This window comes from Pseudopipra pipra, chromosome 17 (genome assembly GCF_036250125.1).
Source record: "Pseudopipra pipra isolate bDixPip1 chromosome 17, bDixPip1.hap1, whole genome shotgun sequence".
NCBI classification, from domain to species: domain Eukaryota; kingdom Metazoa; phylum Chordata; class Aves; order Passeriformes; family Pipridae; genus Pseudopipra; species Pseudopipra pipra.
In genome coordinates, this window is record NC_087565.1 from 4,321,938 (window position 1) to 4,345,802 (window position 23,865).

A 23,865-nucleotide genomic window follows, 5' to 3' on the forward strand; every position below is an offset into this window, starting at 1 on the left:
CCTTGGGTGCCCCTAGCCGGGTGTCACCTGTGCACCAGGGCTGGTGCCAGAGCTGCAGCCACGCAAGGTCCCCACGGGGCTGTGTGGGACCCAGTGAGAATCATCTGTTCCCTGCTTTTGATGAAAAGTTGTGACAGGCACCTTGGTGTCAACGAGGTGACGCGTTAATGCTGCGCTGTCAGTGCCCACACACCGTGACTGGAGACAGCTCAGGAGGAGAAGATGAAGGAAAACCAGGATGAAATTCCACGTGCTACTGAAAGCCATCAATAACTGCTTGGGAACAAAGTCTGTGAAGGGATTTGGGAGGGCTGGGCAGAAGGGACAGCTCTGAGAAGCGTGTAGTACATTGGTGACGTCCTAATAGTTACCTTTGCGCTGGGATGAAAAAGTGTCAGTTTGCATGGCCTGAATATCTGCATCTGGAAATTCTGTGTGTTGCAGGAGCTGTGCTGAGCTTGTCTGGCTCTGAAATATCATCTCTGCACCTTAACCAGGAGGGATATTAGAGTCCCAAACCGACTAACAAAAATCAGTCATAACCCAGGAGCAACCTCGGCAATACACGTCCGTGGCAGGTGAGGAGACTGAAAGCTTTCATTAGGTTTGTTTTCTCGGAGAATGAACTCAGCATTAAAAAACCCTCTTTAATCTGCATTAAAATACCTTCTCTCTTGTTTCAGCTCTGACCCAGACTACCAATGTCAAGTGTTTTGTTTTTCTGTGTGGTTGCTGGGGGTAGGTTCTCCCCCCGTAGCTCTCCACTGGTAGGTGCCAATTAGAGATGTACTGGGGGGTTCAGATGTTTTGGTGCCTGAACAGGGACTGCAGAGCAGGGATTATGAGCACTGGCATTTGCTGTGCTGGAAAGTCCAAGGGACAAATGTGTGCCAATTAACATCATGCCTTTAACTAGGAGGATCAAGTCATGCTATGTTTGTACCAGAGTCTGGTGACAGAGGGGGGTCTCCAAAGGGAATGTTTGTCCATGTAGAACCCGTTGATGCCTTTCCCCTCTGCTCCACATGGACAGCAATGAGTTAGATCAGTTGGTATCAAAGCTGGAGGGTGGCAAATAACATCAGGGACTGAAAGGAGAGATGGTAGCGTTAGACCCAGCTTTGTCTGTAAATGTACAAAATTAATAACAGCAGAGGGGCAGATGGTGGGACTCTTGCTCTGCTCTAACTCATGAATATTGTATTAATTTTTTTCTGCTTTTCTGTCGTGCTGACGCAGGTTTTGCTGTTTGAAAGGGAGCTCAGTGCAGCATCAGTTGGCTTCTCCCTTTGTGAAATGTTGAGCAGACAGAGCCCAGGCAGGCTGATGGTGTAAAGCAAAACCTGCAAATGGTCTAAGGCAGCTAAACCCAATCAGAAGTAATTTCTGGTGAGTCAAGCCTGGTTTACATTCTTTTGAGTTTGGCAGTTTCAACTTCAGTAATTTACAAAAAAAAAACAAACTCAAACAAACAAAACCCCAAACCAAAACAAACAAAACCATAAAACCCCAAACAAAACCCTCCAACAAACAAATAGGCAAAAAAACCCCAAACAAAACCAAAGGGAATGAGGTGTTGGTATTAGTTATTAGTGGATATCACAGCAGGCAAATAGCTGTTTCCCACTGGATCACCATGAAAAGCCACATATTACAGCTGCTCAAAAATATACACAACAGGAGGAATATAAAAAGTGATACATGGCAACTCTGGGGGCAGCTGTGGCAGCTTTGCATTAAGGTGAAGGATGGGCATTTGGTGGTATGGATTCAGTCTACCCCATCCTCCAGGCTGCTGTTTGCTCCTGATGAAAGACCCTTGCATGACCTTGGCTCCTCTCAATGCAATATAAATCATTCCCACAGCTCTCTGTTGAGCTCTAGTCTTTCCAGAGCAGGATTCAGGGACAAAATGGAAGATCCTGAGCATCTTCACCCTCAGAACCAGAAAATAGCTCAAGTTCTCCTTAAAGTGGGTCTTCACAGGAGGTTTCCAGTATCTCTGCAAGACTTTTTTGACCTCCAACACATGTGACTTCGTGCATGGTGATGCATTTGTGGAAGGAAAAAACATGTAAAAAAATATGCAGGAGATGGTCATTAACTGAACCACAGATTCAGGGCTCTTTTAATAATTGGCCATGTAGCAAATATTTGAAATTATATAAAAAGCTCTTAAGTGAGTGGGGGCTTTTATGGAATGGTTGGGGGAAAAAAAGAAGTACACTTCTTCTATAGGAGAGTTTTTTCACACACCAGTCTATCACACATTCTTTGAGAAGGGAAAAACTTTACAAGGCATTTTAAAAATAATTTCATTGGCAGGTGAGAACATTAACAAACCAAAATGGCTTTTCACCATGCAGTAACCACTAGGCAATTAAGGTTTGTTTGTAGGCAGCCTAATGAAACCAGCAGTTAACGACCTCATGAGAAATTAACCCAGCCCACTTCTCCACAGAGACATCCCTTTTCTGTGCCGGTTTATCCTGCACCCAGTGCTTCCCAGCAAAGTTTAGTGATTAAGTAAAAACTGCCTTATTGGGTAGAAGTGATGCACTTTTCTGAGGTGGTGTTTCACACGTGATGCTGCCACACTGGGGTCACCTCCCGAAGTCCAATGTTTCTGCAGGAGCAGGGAGATGTCTGATAGCACAGCATGGGAGAATCTGATCAGAGGGATTTTGTTTTAGTGTTTCCCTTAGTGCCAGACAGCATTGGTTATTGATAAATCTTCAGATCAAAAATAAGATATTGCTGTTTTGGCTCTAATCATACGTTGTTTTCAATATAGGTTTCTCAGTTAATATATTGTTTTTCTGTTTCTTTTGAATGTCATTCCTGGTGACCTTTAAAGGTCCCTTCCAACCCAAAGTATTCTATGATTATTTTGATATATAATGAGTAGCAACATCTATTTTACTCTCATTATGCACAGTATTACATGATGCCTAGCCTTTTTATGTTTTTTCTTCTCCAGGTCCTAATCCCTATTCTCACTCTTTTATGCTCTTAATTATTTCTGTTGCTTATCAGTGGACTTTTAAGTTCTGCCACCCACGTTTGGAGATGTCTGTGACTCACTGCACCAATGACATCAGGTCAGTCCGAAGATGAGCACTAGGATGTATTCAGCTGTATCTTCTCTTCCTCCCTCTGTTTACATGCTGCTGTTTTGTCACAAGCACTGTTGCTTTCTGAGCTCTCTCACATGGCTTGATCCACTTCTGGATAATTGGAGGGATATCAGGATTTAATCCCTTCTCTGCTCTACAGTCTGGCTTTTGAAGAACCCCAGTCATGCTCTCCTACTCATCTCATCCTGCCCTTGATGGAAATGTGAGGCCTTCATGGATCATTTTTCAACTTCGTGCATTCTGGCACTGCTTCCCAAGAAAGGTTTTTGAGCCTTTGAAGGGTTTTCTGGTGTGTTAATGACAATCCTAATGCTTGATGGGGATTGCTGTTGTGAAACCTCCCAAAAAATGTTGCTTTTTGTTCCTTTCAGGTGACTGTTTTTATCAACAGATTAGGAGCTTTTGGGATGTCTTTTCCAAGGGAATTTCAATGAATCTCTGTTTGGGGTTTCAAAGGGGAATGGTGTGTTTTTTCCACTAGCACCTGCTTACAATCCAATTAGCTAACTGCCTTTAATTAACCATAATTTATTTCAGGAGAACAGAATAACAACAGAACAAAATCAAGCAATGACAAATCTGTGACTAAACTTGGACTCACTCTTTCCCAGGTGCAGGATTCTGGACAGCCCTGTAACTCCTTGTTGTCCCCTTTGAGCTCTGCCATGAAGTGCCTTAAAATGCTTGGGGGGGAAAAAAAGAATTGAATCCCTTATCTCCAGGTTCATATGCCCCATAGGTATCTGGTGATGTGCTTTCCTTAAAAATGTGGTTAGATGAGGTGTGTGGGACTCATTTCTTCAGAAGGGCAGGAGAAACAACTGATGCTCCCCGTGAAAGGCCTCCTTACCCAGCAGTCTGACACAGATTTGCTTCTGAAGAGCTTTATAATTTGTCCTTATTATGTTCTATGTGTGATTTAATGAAAGACTCTTCCTCTACTGTAATTGAGCTCTTAATCTTCTCTAAAAAGCAGAGCACAATCCCTTCAGAAATGGTGTTTGAGTAACAGGCTGATTGTGTTTCCTGCGCCTTCGTGTTGCTCACGGAGCCGCTCACTCTTTATTTAAGAGTAGAAAACAAACAGATTTATTTCAGTCAAAAACACATCAGTGATGCCATACAGAGTAGGTTTGAGTAGCAAACTATCTCAGTGCCCAGCTGAGCAAGCAAGACCTTCCCTAGTTCTGCAAAGAATATAAAGAAGTGAGTTTTCCTCAGTGAGCACCCAAGGCTTCATGCAGGTAATGCTCAGGAAATGGCACAGAGAGATGGAAGCTGTCAGGGAAACTATTTGCTCTGGACAGGTAAAGGTTGGCAGGAGATAAAAGCGGAAACTCAAAATAACAGGATGCTGAAAAAACTGTAAGAGAAAAATTACTTCAGTGAAAATCTTTCCATCTTAAACCTTCAAAAAAACCCCACTTTTACAAAAATCTACAAAAATGTCCTTCTTTTGGTCAGTCTTGGTCTTCCTAAATAGCATTTCACAATCAAAATTATGAGGTGAGAGAGTTTAAAGAAAGCTTAGCTCAGGGTTTTTCATTGTGACCTTAGCAGATCTTTTTTTTTTTTTTTTTTACTGTGTTGTAGGTCGGAGAGAGGCCACAAACCTCCACTGCAGGATGGTGAGACTCTGTTGATCTAAACACTCCCCAAACTTACTGCTGAACTGACTTGGAACCAGAATCTGGAGGGGACTATGTGAAGCACTTGACACTAGAAAATGCTTGAAGCTTGATGGTGATCCACAGCTCCCGGTTCAAAACCACGGGCAATGCCAGTGGTGACGAGCTCGCTGCCTGCTCTGTGCAGAACTGATGGTCCTGAGCAGCAGGGCTGTGGAATGAATGGGCTGATGGCTTTTTGGTGGACTCAGAACCTTCCATCTTTGCTGCTTTGCCCACACTAGAGAGCGCATTTTACCAGAGCAATACCTGGAGAGCGGGAAGGATGAACAGCCCTGCCACTGACTGTCAGTGGATATCGGGCTTGTTACAAGCATTCAAGTTACATCTTGTACAAGTCCATGCTGTCAATCCACAGGATTCCAGGCTGAGCTCAGATCAGTTCTGTCACTTACCCAGATGAGTGAGGACCAGACTCTGCATCACATTTCCACAGCTGGAGACGAGTGGGTCGAATCCCTCCTGTCGACAAGATGAGGAATGTGTCATGTCTTGTCTTGCCATGTATAGGAGATATCCTGATTTAAAACAATGCTGTCTTCCCAGATTCCACTTCTTCCTGTGCCTCCTTGCATGTGAGAGGACCCATCCATCTTAATCCTGTCACTTTGTCTCTCCCACCCCTACTTCCCTTTTCTACTAATCCACCCATCCCTGTGAGGATCTCCATTACTGGAGTAATTGGCACTATTAGATCAGCCTTTGATGAGATGAGCGGTGGATTTTTATAGTCAACATGTCAATTTAAAGTGCTACAAATGAGAGATCAATTCCTTCTTTCCTGGAGAAGAAATTAAGGAAAAACCTTTTCATGTTACGAACAGAGTGTACAAAGCTGAAGAGGTTGAAGGTGGAGATGAGGTTGTCTCCTGAGAGGAGTAAATTTTTCAATTTAGCAAATTAGAGAGGATATGCTTTCACCTTTGAAGTAGTCAGGTACCAAAATTATGCCACTTGGAGTAGGCAGGGCTGGGGTGGGAATCGCTCACATGGATTTTGACAGATCTATTCACACAAGAGCCCATTTGCTAATGCCAGCTCCCAAAGCAGGGCCTGGAGAGAAGGCTGGTCAAGGACAATTCCTCTGCCTGATTTTACAGCGTGTTGCTACAAGGCTGTTTGACAGTGCTTTCCATTCCCTTTGCATCCCTATGGATGGTGTCCTTGGTGAGACCATCCTGCCACACACTTACTGCCTGCACGGTGACACCAGGGTGGCTTTGCTCGATGCACCCGTTTCTGCAAGGGCTCTGCCCCCTTTCACTCAAAGAGGGAATTTAATAAATTATTCAGCAGCATCAAAGGCCCTGTGAGAAATAATCAGTGCTGTGGCAAAGACAGGTAAAATCTGAGGATTTCATGTTATTTGGCAGAGGATCAGGTGCTGCTGTAGAAGCTCTGATCCAGAGTGCAGCACCCCAAGACATTGTGGAGAGGGATGAGATATCCCCTGCGGCACCTTGGTCCCAGCTGGCACAGCTTCTTGTCCAAAATCAACCCAGACCTCATTCCTTCTGATGAACTGCTCTTTGTGCTTTCTGCCAGAAACAGGGCAAAAACTGGGAGTGGGAACCAACAGAGGAATGCTGAGGGCAAGAGCTCTGTGTCCCCAGGGATGCCGTGGAGAGGGCTGGAGGCAGCAGCACCATGCATGTGCTCATGGGTGCTCACGCAGTGTGTGCCACCCAGTGAGTCCCTTCTGCAACTGCTAACGTGCTCCTGACTGTATTTAATGAATTAGCAACATGATGAGAATCCGGAATTGGGGTTGTGCTGGTGGAGTAGCAGGAAACAACATGTTCTCTTGGCTCTGGGGCTCCTCTGACAGTACCTGCGGCTGCGCTCGCCAAGGTAACGGGGGCAGTGACTCAGAGGATGAGCAGGAGCATCTGGCAGCACAGTGCTGGCTCCATGGAGGCTGAGCATTCAGATTTGGTGCTCCCAAGCACAGATCTCATGTCCCTGCAGCACCTTTCCATCCAGGAATGAGGTGGAAAAGGGTGGTGAGTGCCCAGGGGTGCGGATCCAAGAGGTGATTGATGAGATGAATTTTCCACATCAGCCCTTTCTTGCTGTGTTATTTCCTGCTCTTGTAAGATGATGTGCTGGGATGGTTTTTTTCTTTTCTGCTTTTTCACCGTTTCACTCTGGAAATCTGAACCTCAAAAATGCACTTTGGAGTTTTAGTTTTTTTTTTTAAATTGCATTGACCTGTACATCAGAAGCACCTCTTTCAGTGGGGTTTGTTACTGTGTGGAACATTGAGGTTTTTCATGTTTTTTGGCCCTGATTTTGTGACTAGGCAGGCATGTGCTTTGTTTTAAAAGTGTGGTCAGTCTTGTCACTTTCTCATGAGCTGCTCATACACCTGAGGTTAAGCAGGTTTCTGTTTCCCAGCTACCTACAGCTGTAATTGTAATTTAAAATAATTTCTTCCTTTTCAGTCTCATGCGAATGATCTATTCTTTAATTTCTGGTACTTCCTTAGTTGGGTTAATTCCTGCTAGCCCCCTTCATGTCCTTTTGAATACTAGAAAGAGGCTAAAGTTAAATTCTTGAAAGCATCAGTAAAAGGTTTGGGGATATTTAAAAGCTATCGTGTTTTATAGCACTACCCTCCCTCAAAGTTCCTGCCATTTTTGGGGTGATTTTTTCCCCTTTTTTTTTTTTTTTTTTTTTTGCTAACTGTGCTTCTGCTATCTCACTGCCAAGATTACAAAGGAGCCCCAAGAAATCAGCCTGCCAAGCAGATAAAGAAACAGATGTTGTAGAGTGCAAAGGTCAAATAAATACAGACAGCCTGGAAAAAAGGCTTTGCAAAACAGTGGGAAGCTGATTAGGTGAAAAGGAAGGGGTTTGGGAATGGAATTACACAAGGGAAATCTTTTTCTGGAGAGAAATAAAATACCTTAGTCTCTAAAAAATATCTTAGTCAGTTCAGGGCAATAATAGAGAAGGAATAATAACTTACATTAGGTAAATGTGAAGCCCTGCCAGCCAGTGCACTCTGCAGGAGCCCACGCAGCCTCTGCAGCCCTGCAAAGCTCTGCCTGGTGCATTTAGACTCTCATTTTCTCATTGTTTTCTGGCCTCTGTCACATGGGGAGTAACAGGGAAAAGCTCCAATCTAGGAAAGCATTTAACCAGCTGTGGTAGTTAGGACTTGTATGTACCAGTCTAGCTGGCTGCTGACCCTGATTGTGGCTTTACTCCCCATTTCTGAGTAATTTAGATAATTTCTAGCTTATTAGAAAAGAAACATTCTTTAATTAAAATGCAGTTAATTCCTGCCTCATTAGCCTGGGTTGTATTTCACTGTTCCCTGTATCACAGGCAGAGATGGGACTTGTATTTCATTACAAATGCAGAATGTCACCGGGTGGTCGCTCTCGGGTACAGACAGTGACTTACGCTACAGGTTTGTCACCACTGACTGCAAAACTGTCACCCAGATCCATCCTAATGACTCCATCAACCAACCTGCCATCCCAGAAGGGACTGGTGACTAAGGGGCAGCACTAAGTGCCTGAGTCTCTCTGTCCACCATGTGCCCTGGCAACACTGATCCCTCCCAGCGCTGCCCGGACCCTTCTCCCCACAGCGTGGGAGGAATGCAGAGCTGGTCTCAGGTCTGCTCCCACTGAACCACAGCACTTGAGGGTTCCCATGTCATTTCATCATGTTGATAAAAATTAGCGAGCCATGCAGCTCAATTATTGAACTGTGGCTGCGTTCTGAAATGGTGAAGTGCATGAGAAGGATGTGGAGCTGCTGGAGGGAGCCCAGAGGAAGTCACGAAGGTGCTCTAAGGACTGGAACACCTCTGCTACATGGACAGGCTGAGAGAGCTGGGGTTATCCAGCCTGGAGAAGGGAAGAACCTGAGGAGACCTTAGAGCCCTTCCAGTACCTAAATGGGCTCCAGGAGAGCTGTAGAGGGACTTTGGACAAGGATCTGGAGTGACAGGATGAGGGGGAAATGGCTTCAGTCTGACAGATGACAGGGATAGATTTGGTACTGGGAAGAAATTCTTCCCTGTGAGGGTAGTGAGGCCCTGGCACAGGTTGCTCAGGGAAGCTGTGGCTGCCCCATCCCTGGAAGTGTTTGAGGCCAGGTTGAACAGGGCTTGGAGCAGCCTGGTCTAGTGGAAGGTGTCTCTGCAGGGGAGTGGAATGAGGTGGTCTTGAACATCCTTCCTAGTCCAAACCATTCTAGAATTCTACAGGCTGCTGAACTCAGCCAAAGGAAGAGCAACATTGCAGAGGTTAATGAAAAGGGAGACTAAAACCACCTGTGTTTGCTAATTAAATCCCTTCACACATCAATTAAGATTGTTCTGATAAAGACCAGGCAGCACTCAAACAGATGCTGAACAGGGTTCATCTGGTGTATCTCTGGGTAAGATCACAAAGGAGCTATTGTTGCCTATTAGTCAGGGCTGAAATCTAAATCTCAGCAAGTGCAGCTTGCAGGGTGAAGTGTGCTGGCACCGGCGCCCCAGTGTGGGACTTGTTTTCAAAGAATCAGGAAATGCAGAAGAGAGGTTCCTGAAAACGGCCGGAACTGAGGCATCTGGCCAGGGATTTCATATTCACAGCCGGGAGGGAAATCTAATCAGGACTCGCTAATTTTCATGAAGTCAAACACCTGGGATTCACTTCAGACTCGCATTTTCCTGGAATAATTCAACACAAACACTGTGTATTTATACATGGGCACTTGACTTTTCTGTTGTTTGATGAGACTACAATTTGTCTTCCTCTTGTGGTTCCTGCAATCCTTCCTCTCCTGCGGTTTCCAGTCAAATTACCCACCTCTACCCCAGGACTGTTCATCTGTTATGCTTTGGATATTGTTGGTTCTTCAAATGAAAGCAGACAATGCTTGTTTAAGCCAGCCCAAGATTTTATTTGAACCAGGTTCTGCATCAATCCAGAATCCAATCTCATCTCCATTGTTGTTTTTCCTCTATTATTATTTTTCCACTTTTCACTGCTTTTCCATTTCTTCTTCCTATGCAGTTTTCATTCTTCAGCAACATTGTTCTACTATGTAGAAGTCAAATACTTCTGCTTTTATATTTATATCTGCTGTTTTACCTAATCTCAGCTAATTCTCTATTTAACATCTAGTTTTACCTGGGCTGACAGGTGTATTTTTAAGCTGTAAATACCACAAATAAGACATACAGAAATTTTCTTACCCTGTGAGGCTGATCAAGGTCCTTTTCTAATATGTCACTGAACATCTGAATTCTCCCTTTCTTCCAACAGCTTCTAGTGCTGGTTTTGGCTAAGATAAAGCGGGCAGTGCTGTTTGGATTCACTGCCTAGCTGTATTTCCATCTCATTCAGTGGCTGGGGTAGGATGGCTAATTGGGCAGGCAGCTTGTGCAGGCAGCTCTGGAGAAATAGAGAGGGAAAGCAGAGCTGTGCATGGCCAGCTTGATGCCTGTGCCATTGTGAGCACCAGCCCAGCTGGGACACTGAGTCAAGGAGCTTTTTGTAGATCCACAGAATCATTTAGGTTGGAACAGCCCTCTAAGATCATCGAGCCCAGCTGCTCCCCCAGCAGTGCCAAGCCCATCACTAACCCATGTCCCCATGTGCCACATCTACATGTCTTATAAATCCCTCCAGGGATGGTGACTCCACCACTGCTCCGGGCAGCCCATGCCAGGGACTGACAACCCTTTTGATGAAGAAATTTTCCTAATATCCAATCTAAGCCTCCATTGGTTCAACTTGAGGCTGTTTTCTTTTGTCCTGTTGCTTGTTTCCTGGGAGAAGAGACTGTTTGACTGTTTACACACACACATGCAGGGACAGATGGGCAAATGGCTTGGGAAGTCCCTGTGATTCGTGGTACAGAAACTCCTGTGGATGGTCCTTTTTGTTACACAGTAGGTAAAAACTGGAGCAGCTGAGATGTATCTTAACCAGGGAGAGATCTGAAGGCAGGGGGGAAAAAAGATGTTTTGAAATGGAGTAAAACTTGCTGCCAGGTTTTCCTCTGAGAGCAAGTCCAATTTCTTTCTCTCTTTTTTTTTTTTTTTCCTTTTGGTGCTGTGCTATTCCTCTGTGGGCAGGAGGCTGCAGGCATTTCAATTCTCTTCTTCAAGTCCTTGTTTCAAAAAGGGCCCAAAATATGTTCTCTTCTAAGAGGCAGTAAACAGCAAGTGCACAATTCGGCTTCTCTAAGCCTCTCTTCTCCTGTCTCAGGGAGAAAGGAATTCACCAAGCCCTAGAGCCTGACTCACTCGCTGTGTGAGCATGAATTAACCAGGAATGTTCGAGAATTATTCCTGAATAATTCATGAACCTGAATTAATCATGCATTTTCATGAATTATTCATGAATAACTCATGGAAATGCAAGGTTTATTCATGCTCCAAAAAACCCAAGGCTTTTTCTCTTCTATTCTGCTCTCTCTCCCCGTAAGAAACAGACCTGAAACAAGCTAAGGAAAAAAATAATGTATGTATATGGAAAAATAACAGGAATAATAATACTGAAACAAAACAACCAGGAAAAAAAGAAAGCCAAAGCTCTCCTTTTCTTTGCAGTGAGGACAGCAGGTGGGAGCTTTCCAAGCCAGACAAAGGAGACCTGACAAGGAACTGTGGTGAAGGGACAAGCCCAAGGCAAAGAAGTGTCTGGTCACCACCTCTCCCGGAACAGGCAGCTGAGACCTGGAGAGACAGGAGACATCTTGCAAGACTCAACACCTGGAGCAGTGCTAACCAGGCAAGGAGCAGCTCTGTTGCTATCAGGATTTTGATCTCTTTCTTTCTCTGTGTGTTTGTGTAGTTTTGCTGCCTTCATCAGGGTAAATGAACAACTGGTTAGTGGGGAAGGAGGGAGCAGCAGCAGCTATGAAGATCAGTGTTTAAAGATCATTCTTTAAATGTTAAAGCAAAACCCCTCTGGAGAGCTTTTTGGGCAGGGGTTTTTGCTGTTTGGAATGTGGAGCTGTGTTTCTGGGAGGGAGAAGGCTGAGTTATGCATTTATCTCAGTTTCTGGTCTGTAGCCTTCCCTGCGTTCGGGAGAGGGCTGGGGGCAGTCTCCTGCTGCAGGGAAGGGGATGTGGGGAGTCAGGCAGTTACCACCCGGATAATTTATATATGGTGCTACCTGATAAAAATAAATGTCACTGTGTCTCTGCCAGAAGGGGGTTGGAGAGAACCAGGTGTGAGACTGTGCCAGCAGGGCAGGCTGGCAGGTTTGGGGAGAGTTATGGTTGCTGCAAGGAGGTTTTCTGTAGCTGATGATGGTGGAGGGGGGGAAGGAGAAAGTTCTCCAGGGTGAACTTGAACCTTCCAAGTGAGGGGAATCACATTCAGGCTTGACTTTAATGTGGATGTGGAGGCAAAACAAGAAATTGCAATACATTGGCTCCTTGCTGCCCTTCCTGTCACCTTGTCCCTGCTCTGCCTCTCCTCTCCCTGCCCCAGCTCCCTCCCATCAGCTTTGGACACCGTTGCCATTCTCCACACTGTGCCCAGCACACAAGCTCAGCTCCTGCCCCCAGAACCCTTCTGCCAAATCCTGCTGCCAAGCAGAGCAGGCAGGACTGGGGTGACGCTCTGCCAGGGCCCTCAGGAGCTCTGGCAGGTGATCTCTGCTTGATTTTGTCCCCATCCATGGTTGAAAGGTGCAAAGAAACCCCTCCTGAGCTCAGCAGCCTTTGTCTCCTTAGCTGCTCCTCTGGCACAGGAGGTTTTGGAAGTCACCATCAGCCTGGCTGCTGTTCAATTGCTGAGAACTCTGTTTTCTCCAGGGCTTTAGGTCTGCAGATCCAGGAGGGGAAAGAGGGTATCTCAGTGGGCAGAGAAGTGGCCAGGACCCAGGATCCAGCTACTTACAGCTTTCCTACTTGACTGCCTTAGATATATCTGTCACTGGTCTGTGCCTTAGTTTCCCCATGTGTGAAATGAAGGGAATTTGCTGTTCTCCTTATCAAAGCACTTTGATGTTTACTGGGGAAAATAACTGCACAGGCAAAGCAATGATCATTTCCTGGAATACTCCTGAGTCTTTTTGAGTCTCTTCTCTGTACTGCCTTGATATCATACAGATACAGCTCTACACTGTAGCAAATTGCTGTAGAACCACTGAAGCCATTTGAGCTGTGATGGTTCACACAGGCAGAGGAACCAGCCTGTGTCTGCTCAGTGGCTTATCCAGCATCTGCCCAAGGTGTCCTGTGTGAGAGCTGGTCTTGCCTGACCCCAGGTGAGACATATCATGGCTGTCCCTGCAGTTCCAATTCAAATTGAACTTGGATGCACTGAAGGCACGTGGGGCTGTGCTCAGTCAGAGCCAGGGCATCCTCCCAGCCAAGGGTTTTAGGATGGGGCAAGCACAGAAGGGCAGGAATGGGAAAGGAGAAATAACTAGTAAAGATACAGGGAGAAGTATTTTCTACCTGCAGGCTGCACTGCCCCAGGCAGAGCGTTGTTTGCCAACACTTCCAACCATGGGAGAGCCCAGAGCTGTGCTATAACATTCCCCTGCTGCTCCCCCTGCTCCAGGTGGGCAGCCCTGATGTCAGCCAAGCTCTACGTCCTCATCAGCTGGCCCGACGGCAGCCGGGTGATCAACATGGAGAACATCAAGGAGCCCCGCAAGCCCTTCCACCTCTACACGGTGGGTGAGCAGGTGCTGGCCCGCTGCCCCGGCTTCAGTGGCCTCTACTGGGGCATGGTGGAAGGCATCAGTGGTGAGTGACACCCCTCTGCCCTGGGCTTTGCAATTTGGGGCTGCTCGGGACCGACCTGTCGAGAGGGAGCGCTGAAAAATCCTCTCTTCCCACAGAGCACAAGGATATTTTAGAGAAGAAGCTGCTGGAAGACAGGCAGCTCCTGGAGAAGTTAAGTGAGTAAGGTCTTTTGGGAGGTTGCACCCTTCTACTTCCGTGGGGCTTTTGGGGTGGGAGGATGCTGAGCACATTGTAGTCCCATCATAAATTTCACATCACGGCAATCAGGGTAAAAAGCACTGGGAGGGAGGTGGGAGATACACAACACTGATGCCCCATTGCACTTCTTGAGCACCCTCCTTCCTTTCAGAAGCAGAACCGGCTGTCCACAGCATGATGCCATCCCCACCAAAAAAATCCAGGAAAACCTTCCCAAAATGGGCCCCGGGGAATGCATCCAGGAAATACCATGGTGACAGGGCCTACCCTGCAAAGCCACTGCTGAGGGCAGGTGAGGACAGCCTGCCCCATGACGCTGGCAGCTCCTCCATCCTCAAGGAGAGACGTGTCCTGGGTGCTGCAGCAGGAAGCCCCTGCTCACTGGCAGGTCCTCCTCACCCAGCCAGTGCCTTCACTCCTCCATCCACCTTTATCACCATGGCCATGCCGGGGCCAGGGACTTCCCAGGGTGAAGAGGAGAGGGCTGGTCCAGCTACCAGAGGTAACCTTGGGTTCTTGCTCTCCTGCCTGGTCCTGAGCGACACAGTGGGATGGGGACCTGCAGAGCAGCCAGGAGACCTCTGCTTTGCTCTGGGGCTGTGTGTGCTTTCTCTCAGGGGTACAAAGGTTAGAGGTTAAATTTTGTGGTCCTTTTCATCTGGGAGATCTCCTCCAGGAAGGCTGTCTAAAGGGAGATACCTCTGTGATGGTGTGTGGTATCTGCTCTATCAGCCATCAGCTCTGTCTCCTGGGATAGCAGTTCTCTCCCCACAAGCCAAAAGGCAATGTAGCCTGCCTGAACAACTGTCAAACACCCAAAAGCCTTGTGTCTCAATTAGTCAAACCTTTCCAGATTTGCCTATTTCCCTGTTTTTCCACTCACTACTACACGTGTTAAATGTACTTATAAAAATATGTTAGCGTGTTATTTACCTGCTGACAGCAGTGCCCAGAGACACGTTGGCTCTGCTTACCTTGCCCATGGCTTCTTTTGTGATGAGAACAGGAGAAGCCCTTGAGATACCACCTTTTTCTAATTACAAAATCCCAATTGATCAATCCTGGAAAACATGTCTGGATCACTCTGTTTGTGCAAAGGGAATAATCTGTTGCCATGCAATCTAGCAGGAGTGCTTAGATACTCTGTTCTGGAGACAGAGGGATTCAGGACCTTCTCAACAGCTGATTTTTCAGCTTGTCTCCCATCCCTGCTGCAGATTATGTTGCCTTGCCAATGAAGAGGAAGTCAGATGGCATCTTGTCCCAGTGCCAGCAACACATCTGTCTGAACAGGTAACACCTGAAAGAGCAGTGAGGACCCTGAATGTTTCACACCATATACATTGATTTCATAGCACGGGGTCTGTCCACTCTGTTTCCATTCCCTGGTGGTGCTTGATTTGAGTAAATGTTAACGGAGGCTTAAACCCAAAGCACAAAAGGTAACAGGAGTTTGTGTGGGTAAATACAGCTGAGCAATTGAGTCCCTTTTGCTCTGGAGTCCTGGTTCCTTCGGGGGGTCAGTGGGTGGTCCTCCACATCTGTATGAGAGGGGTTGCACAGGAGATTGTCCATGGGAAAAACTTCTGAGATTCCCTCTCAATCCATTTTATTCTTGCTGCAAATGGAAGAAGAATTGACTTTGCTTTAAATTACAGCCTTTGAATCACAGATAATTCTCATCAGGTATGAATATGAATATGAGCATGAAGCTGTTTGTGGCAGTGCTGTTTAACTTGCTTGTTTCTTCCAGCCGTGAAGAGCAAAAGATTGACGCTTTGCAAGAGATGGATGACTTTGAGAGGGTTCAAAAAAGTTTCAGTCCTGGTGAGATGGAAAGGTAATTAGCAAAAGAAGGCACTTGTTCTTAACTGTGTTTTCTTCCTCACTACAAGAGTGAGCAGTGAGATCACAGGTGGGTGACAAAGTGGTGCAATTTAAGAACCAAAAGTTGCTGAGTCTCTTTATAATCAGAGCCAGGTGTTTCTGACTGTAGGGCTTGGAGTTAGAGATGCAAGAAGGCTCTAAAACAGTGCAGAAACCACAAAGTTCTTTCCTATAACAATCAAAATGACACCTACCATGTTTGAACATGGTTGTGTGTTCCTTGTTTTATTGTTCATTACTTTGATGACAAGTATCCAGTTATAAAGGGATGCTAGAGGACAGTTTTCTTGCAAAGAAATGTGTGCCAAAAAGATTCACGTTACTGTTTTTGCTTTGCAATTTCCCACATTTCTGTTGTTTAATACCACAAATATGTGCCTCCTGGGACTTGCAGGATAGGGCTTACGTTTTTCCTTACAGTTGAGAAGAAAATTGAGCATCAAAATCCCCATATCTGCACGACAAGGGGGAGCTGAGAGTTAAACTGAACATTTCTGAGTTACTGAAAAGTCCAGACCATGTCATTCTTCTCTCCTGCCTTGCTGCTCACCCAGACATAGTTGGATGGGCTGATACTCTGTTAGAGAGTTGTCCTGGCCTTTCCTGCAGGAGATGTGTAATCACTGCTTGTGTGGAGATGCTACATCCCTTGGCAATATCCACAGTGAGGCCACGGCACCTTCCTGCCTTTACACATTCAAGTTTAATTTTTCAGGGTGGAGAAGATAGAGCAGCTGGAGAGGATGGTGTTTGACCTCCAACAGGATGTCCTCTCTCTGAGGAAGAAGGTGCAGAGGCTGGAATCCCTGTCCTTCCAGGAGGAGCCCCACCGGCAGCCGTGCGAGGTGGTGGAGCTCTTCAACGGCTACACCAAGGAACAGCTCAAAGAAACCATCAGGTTTGACCAGAAAATCAGCACAGCCTGCAAGACACTGCTCTACAAGCTCTTCACCTCTGACTACATCCAGAGCCACTCTATCACGGGGCGGAGGGGCAACACCTTCCGGGAGGCAAAACCCATGATGGACGAACGCTGCATCAAAATCATCAGGGTGCTGTTGAAGCAGAAGTTTGGAGATCACCTCAGTGACACCGTGATCACAGAGAAGATACAAAATGTGCAGAAAGCCCTGAGGCAGAAGTTTAAGACAGAATGTCTCTGAGGCACGGGGGGTACTTGGTGTCTCCTCCTGCCATTCTTGTGTGTGCACCTGAGCAGCCCTCCCGGGAAAAGATGAGTCCAATCTGCTGCTGTCCAGTTGATTTCCCCCAAGGAGCCAATCCAAGGGAACCATGTGCTAAACACAGCTCAAACCTTTCACTGCCAAACCTCTGTCCACGTTGATTGAGCAGGAATTCTGCCCAGCTTGGCCGAGTTTTTGCACATCTGCTAGCACTCTACAGGTTCCTTCCTACCCAGTCTGTGTGTGAACCTCACTGTGGGTGCATGTAATTGTCTCTATGACTTTTTGATGACGTGCTCAGAAGCTGAGGGCTCCCACTGGGTCCAGGTATGGGTCAGTAAGTCAGCTGTGTTTAACCTTGCAGTGGGTTAGGGAGAAATGTTGGCTCTGGGATAGGGAGTCCAGCTGTGGATGGAGTGTGTGTCACCTAACAGGGCTTCTCTCTGCATGATTCTGGTGTCCTCCTTCTGCCTGTGGGACAGTATTTGTTCTCTTTGCTCCCAGTGAATGTGTTTTACAGTTTCCTGCAGTAACTGAACAGCAGACTCATAAACAGCACCATAAAACTTTCAGAGAAAGATAATTTCATTTTTTTCCCCCTCTATTTTAATGTAGCTGTATGGAAGAATTGTCTTCACTTACAAAAACCTCCTGAAAAATAGAAATGGCCACCCGTGGAAATTACTTTGCATTAATTTTCCTTTCAAGACCAGATTATTTCCATGGAGAAATCCTGTGCATTTTCATGACACAAGAGTGAGGGATGAAGGACAAAATATGGCCCACTGTAGTTACATCTTTACTTCAAAGATCAGACATGCTATGGACACAGTTACCATAATTTAAATACAGTATTTTTATCCTAGTTAAGAAATGCCAAGTACAACCAGAGAGTTTGCTGAGAGACTATAGAGAAGGGCTAGAAAGACACATCTTTTCCTAAATAGTCCAGTGCTGGAGTTTGGGTGGCTTAAAATTGCTTTTAACATTAAAAGAATAAGATGCTGACACCAGTCCACTTAACAGAAGTGCTGCAAAATGCCAAACATTCTCCTTTACAAAGGCTTCTCGAACCAGAAATTGGTTTTCTAAGCTTAACTTTTAAATTATTCAGGAAAAGAAGTGTCAGTGGTTTTGCATTAATCAAAACATTTGGTTTAATTTATATGTTTTGTTGTGTTTTCAAGTATTTAATTTCTTCAGAGTTACATGAGAAATAATAAGACAAAATAAATGTATTGGAAAAACAAGGAGCTGTTTTGAAAGGGAAAAAAAAAAGGAACGTGTTATTTTCCGAATTTTCCTTCCCCCTCTGCCTTTTTTCTAGTTGAAAAACAGAATCATTAAAGTAGGGCTAATGCTATGAAGCATTTTGATTTTGGAGGGAGATACGCTTGGCAATGTTTCTGGCACTATTTTCATCAGATGTTTCTAACAGTCACGTTAAATTGGTGTAGATAACAACTAAAGATATTCCTTCTGTTTTCCCAGTGTAAATGTTTTTCCTAACTCTCTGTTATGCAAACATGCTGGTGATGATTTCTCCTTTGCAAGGACCTTGACTCGAGCAGCAGCTGGAGCAGGTCTGTTGTGATCACTTAGAGCCGAGAGTGCAGCCAGTCCTTGAAAAGACACCCAACCTGAGCAGAACTGCCCCCAAACCTCCTCAGTGCAGAAACACACCTGGAAATCCGGCAGCCTTGCTGGAAGCATCTTACTTTCCCACCACAGGGAAGGCCTTAGGCTGGTATCACTGCTCAGGGAATGTATCACTGCCCCAAGTGATGTTTCTAATGTTGACTTACCAAAGAGAAGATTGAGGAGGCACAAACAACCTTATCCTGCAGAACCTTAAAGACCATCTCATTCCAACTCCCTGCCATGGGCAGGGACACCTTCCACCGGACCAGGTTGCTCCAAGTCCCATCCAACCTGGCCTTGAACACTTCCAGGGATCCAGGGGCAGCCACAGCTTCTCTGGGCAACCTGTGCCGGTGTGCCTCTCTCAATCTTCCCTCCTGATGCCTCATCAGATCCCTCGCTGAGCAGCAGCCTTGAAAGCCAGCTCACAAATGTTATTTATTAAAACAAGTGCTGCTGCTGTCCTCCCCTGCTGAGCCTCCTCTGATGAGCTGCAGATCATTACTGCAAGAGGAGGGAGAGAAAACCCCGAGAGAACGGACTTGCTGTGGGGCGCGATGGCTCCCGAAACAAGTCGTCTCTAATCAGCTCCCCTGGAAGCAGATGAGCTGGGTGACCTTTCTGCTTGAAAGACCCTTTGGTGGCTCCCTCAGAGGTGACTTCACAGCCTAAAACACTTGCTGATATTCAGCGAGTGCTCCTGGTAAGTGGGCTGATGGATGCTCCCCGGCTCTGTGCGCAGCACTGCCGCAGCACTAATGAGTCGATGCTCAAATGGGCCCTTCTCGGATATAAAAGTTGTCCTCAGCTGCTCTCAAAGGCTTTGATACAGCAGAGAGGGTTGGAGAAAGGCAACGCAGGCGGCTTTTCGTTAAACTTAATTTTTAAGGTGTTTGCAGGCCGGAGGCAGCGTTTCCAGGCTAATTGGGAGCCCTCGCAGACATCAGCAATCAGACTCCAGACGTCACCGCGAGGATGCCGATGCTCTCACCTCCCTGAACTCTCCTGCTCTGGCTAATCAGCCTCAAGAGGGGGATCATACAGCACTGAGATGTGGCATCCCCTCGGGGATGAAGGGGTCAGGGCAGAGAGAGGAGGAGGAGGGGCATTTATGCCAGAACCACTTCACTTGGGGGTGTTCAAAGCCCATCTCTCTCTAAGTGATGAAGGGCAGCTCTATTGAATCCCATTAACCTCCCACTTTACGTGAATTACTAGAGAAAACTGTACAGGTCTCTCTGTTGAGATTAATTACTCTGCTGAATCCTCAGCATCTTGTTAAAAATGATACTCTCTGTTCAGCTTGTGGGCTGTCTGGGTGCAGGAGGACAGGGACAGTGAAAATAAAGGTCAAAACTCACGGGTGTCTTCAAGGACTTTTTGCATTTTAAAAGGAAGAAGAAAGGGGACTTATCAATTTTGCAAATATAGGACAGGCATGGAACATCCAGTCCTCCCTCCCTCCAGCAGGAACCAGAGCACCAGTTCTGTTCTCAGGGTGTGATTCAACCAGGGTGTGCAGCAACTGAGCAGGGACCTTACAGGGCTCTGGGGCTCTCTGAGGGCCCTTGCCCCCCCCAGCACCTCAAAACACTGCAATAGGGCACTGCCACCCACCCCCCAACACCTGGTTACATCTCTTTTGTTTCCTTAGGAGCTGGCTGAAAGCTGTGTGTTACTCACTGGCAGCAATACACAGGATTTCAGGGAAAGATGGAGCCTTCACCATTTATTTCAAATTAATTTCCTTGACTCTTCCAGGGGGATTCCATGTCCAGTACAGGCAGATTTTAATTTTCCCATTATGTGGCTTGTAGGAAACACTCACTACTGCGTCTCTCAATGTCTGCACTGCATGCATCCCCTAGAAACCATAACACACCCATTCAGTGACATGCAAACCACGAGTATCAGATAAAGGAAAAATGTTAAAATGGAACTAAATCCCTTCTTGGATCTTAATCAAGGCTTACAAAGCCTGGCTGCCTTTACATGAGCCCCAGACAGCCATTGCTGAGTCTGCCTGATGCTCTGAGCTGGCTGAATGCAGTTGGAAAAAATCATCTGACAGAGAATGAATGGAACAGCAGATTGTGGAAGTGTCCTGTGCTCGTGTCTTTGTCTTGGCTTGAGATCCTCCATCAGGCAGCTGAGGGACACAGAGAGACCTCAGCTGGGGGGGTCAATGAAATACCAGAAGAACAAGCCTTGACCTGTAGGAGCTTGAAGTTGTGTGACATCTCCACAGTGTCACAAGAAGATTTTTTTTATTTTTGGTTCTGGTAAGTCTTTATCTTATTTGGCTTCAAAAAGACAGTGAAAGAGGAAAAAAAAGCACACAGAGATGTGGCTCCAGAGCTATAAGTGTGTATTGTATTTGCATTTCTGGAATATTTTTTGATAAAAGTAATTTTTTGTACCGTTTTACATTTTTCTTGAAAGCATACCCGCATATTTTTTTTTTAAGAGTGCACACACACGCCTGGTAGGTGTGCAAATATATCAGATTTTATACTTTAAGCAATCTTTTATGTCTCTGCTTCAGTCACATATTCATTACACTTCATTTTTACCACTATTCCTCTGTCTGCAGTACATGATTGCATTATTCCACCTCATATCTCTCTATCTCCCCCATCTTTTCAGAGTTGAATGGAACTGGGGAGATCATTATTAAAACACAGAAAGTACAGAAATAAAATTAACCAGAGCATCAGTTCTCTGTGTGATGAATACACTGAGGAAATAAAAGGGCCTTCGACTTCTAATAAAATCTGGATAGGAATTGCCTCATAAAAGCTTAAATGAATTATATTCAGAGGCCAAAATGAGAGAAGAGAGAGAGCTCAGAGCCTTCTGACAGCAGGATTGCTGCTCTCCTGGCCTTGGTGTGCAGCCCAATGAAATATCCATGAAAGCTTTGGAACCAGGTGTGATGTTCTGCTCAGAAGGTGAGGACTTGATGTCAGTCACATGTTCACAGGTCAGTAAGTCCCTCTCAAATGAATATTAACCCACTGAGGCTGCTGGAGATCCTCCTGCTGCCTCCTGAGGTCTCAGCCCTCACTTCTGTTCTCACCCAGGTCGCTTGATGGCGGAGGAAGGATCCCACAGAGGAGCAGCAGCTTCTCAACCCTGTTCTTGACCCACTCTGACCCTCCCAGGGTCCGACAAAGCATTTGGGGTATGGACATGGCTTCTCAGCTTCTTCATCTCTGTGCTGGAGGATGAAGGCTGGTGAGGAACATACCCCAGTTCTTCTTCTTTGTAAAGCCCCAGTGTCCCCTTGTCAACATCACTTACGTGCTGTCCCAGGACATCACAGTTCTCGTGAGAAGCAGTCTGGGGACATGTTTTCTTTTTATTGGATGGGTTCTTTTGTTTGGCTGAATGTTAGCTGAAGCCAAGGGGACTGCGTGCCTAACTCTGGAACAGAGAGATTAGCATCCCAGAAAGCCAGGACTGCATGGTGCTTATTGATTGTTTCTCTTAAATACAAGGAGTGTAGCCCAGAGTATCAGGCATCCAAGGAAGAGGAGACTGCAGAACTGATGTACTCCAGGTAATGAATAATCGTTAAAACTCCGAAGGAGTTTATTATTGTTACCATTAATTTGTTGTACTGTGCCCAGAGACATGGAAGGTGGAGACAGATGAGTTCATGACCTGCGTATTACAGGCTAGGTAATATGAGAAAATCGATCATTTCTTAAGTGAGAAGACTGATAAAATCACTGACTTCAGAGGAGCAACATCATTGCTTTTATATGTTCAACAAGCTCACTGGAATGGTGCCAGAGAAGGGTCAAATCCCTCTTCTGTATATCTTAAATTCAGGAGTTAGTTTGCCCTCTGTTTCCCAGAGGCAGGAGGGAAGCAGGTAACACCATCCAGCGTTCACAACTTCACTCATGGCAGGATTTCCCCTCCGTGATAACCTGCCCCTGTGCAGGTTGGACATTCCCTGTTCTATTTGTTGACTCCCTGAGGTTTTACATACCCTGAATTCATAATAAATTACCGAAAGTGAAGGAAAGCCATAGGAAGACCCTTCCAGCCAAAAAAAGTCAGAGGTTTACTGTTGTTCCCTAAAGTGGTTTGGTCCAGGAGTAAAACACTGCCATGATGTGAGAACCCTGCTCTTCTTCACGGTCCCCAAATTACTTGAGCATGTTCCTTTGTACTTCACTGTGTTGTGGAAATGACTCAAGCAAGAGGACTCCTTCCTCTCCTGGAAACTAAACAGCAAAACTAGCTACAAACCACCCACAAAAAACCAGTCTGTTGTAATTTGTGCAGACCACAAGGGAGGTGCAAACTGCTCTCTGCTTTTTGGGTTTTTATGCAGTTTATTTCCCAATTCTCACTAGAGGTGAACTAGGGAAGAAGTTGGGTTTGCTTTCTGCAGAAGTACTGCTTTTCCATTTGCAGATCTTTCTGTATTTCTTGACTCAGAGCAGAAGGAACAAATATGAATGTATTCATGGCCCTTCCAACAGGACCTTTAGGGTGAGAAATGAAATCAGTCACTTTAATGGGTTGTCTGGGTAGAGGGATTTTACAACTTACTGTAGTCTTGCCTTTAATTCAACTAATTCCTATTTATATAGTACACAGTGCTGGTTTAGTCAATGCTCTGAGGAAAAGTCATTCCTGAGAGAGCCAGGAGCAGACCTGCTTTCTGGTGAATAACTTGAAAATTGCAACTGTGATGTCTGTATTTTTTCCTGTAATTGCTGCAGCCTGTGACCCACTTTTTTGTGCTTGTACAGCTTAGAGAGCTGCATTTATTAGGTCACTCAAGAGCCAGCAATACAAACCAGGAAAAGGTGGACATTTCCAAAGAACTGAGAGAGGGCAGGGACCAACCAGCACTTTTCCTTTGGAAAAATAACCCACTAACCCTGGCTGCCCTGGCAAAACTGTGTCATAAATCTGGAGTAATCTTTGCTGACAAATGGTCTGGAAAGTGGGAAGGGAGAAGGCTCATGTTCTCATCAAGAAAGATGAGTTAATTCTTGATTAAAAAAGACAGCAAGTGGAGACACTTCCAGCTGCATGGACATTGTCTTGACATTGCCTGTTAAATGGCTAACAATGACAGTTAGTATGAATTAGCTACAGAATATGTTTTATTGTATTTTGCTGTCTTCAGGGCAGACATGACAGAAACTTTTAAAGAGAATAAAAACATACAAGAGAAGGTCCCCATATAGGTTCATTTTGAATTTGTAATGTTTGTAATTAAGAATATTGCACAGTCAAAAAACCCACATGTGATACCCATATGTTACAGACTAAGCTTCAGCCAGGTCTGTCTTTATAGATAAAAGCATGGACAAGTGAGTGGATTCCAAAATGACAGGCAGAAACACACCTGAACATGAAAACTGGTTTTTTTTCATTTT

The 23,865-nt window shown here is 45.7% G+C and overlaps 1 protein-coding gene across 5 annotated transcripts; it reads left to right on the top strand.

The window, feature by feature from the left end:
* The first annotated feature begins 360 nt into the window (after window positions 1-360).
* LOC135423580 (uncharacterized) lies at window positions 361-18,066 on the top strand. 5 transcript variants are annotated; one of them, XM_064673990.1, is made up of 12 exons: window positions 361-578; window positions 684-767; window positions 1,240-1,389; window positions 2,981-3,101; window positions 4,731-5,400; window positions 11,391-11,571; window positions 13,360-13,547; window positions 13,643-13,702; window positions 13,900-14,247; window positions 14,963-15,038; window positions 15,499-15,585; window positions 16,348-18,066. In XM_064673990.1, exons 7-12 carry the CDS (start codon window positions 13,373-13,375, stop codon window positions 16,793-16,795), a joined length of 1,194 nt encoding a protein of 397 aa, XP_064530060.1. In that variant the 5' UTR covers window positions 361-578; window positions 684-767; window positions 1,240-1,389; window positions 2,981-3,101; window positions 4,731-5,400; window positions 11,391-11,571; window positions 13,360-13,372; the 3' UTR covers window positions 16,796-18,066. The 5 variants fall into 5 exon arrangements, with proteins under 5 accessions (XP_064530060.1, XP_064530056.1, XP_064530059.1 ...); XM_064673986.1 differs by having other exon boundaries at window positions 372-578; window positions 13,897-14,247; XM_064673989.1 differs by having other exon boundaries at window positions 372-578; window positions 4,731-5,307; window positions 11,395-11,571; window positions 13,897-14,247.
* Window positions 18,067-23,865: the final 5,799 nt, after the last annotated feature.

Bases quoted from the DNA above. Each gene is read 5' to 3' on its own strand.
- LOC135423580 (XM_064673986.1), top strand. From the start codon at position 13,373: ATGTCAGCCAAGCTCTACGTCCTCATCAGCTGGCCCGACGGCAGCCGG. The intron at 13,703-13,896 runs GTGAGTAAGGTC...CCTTCCTTTCAG, and splicing joins GCAGCTCCTGGAGAAGTTAA to AAGCAGAACCGGCTGTCCAC. The intron at 15,039-15,498 runs GTAACACCTGAA...TGTTTCTTCCAG, and splicing joins CAACACATCTGTCTGAACAG to CCGTGAAGAGCAAAAGATTG.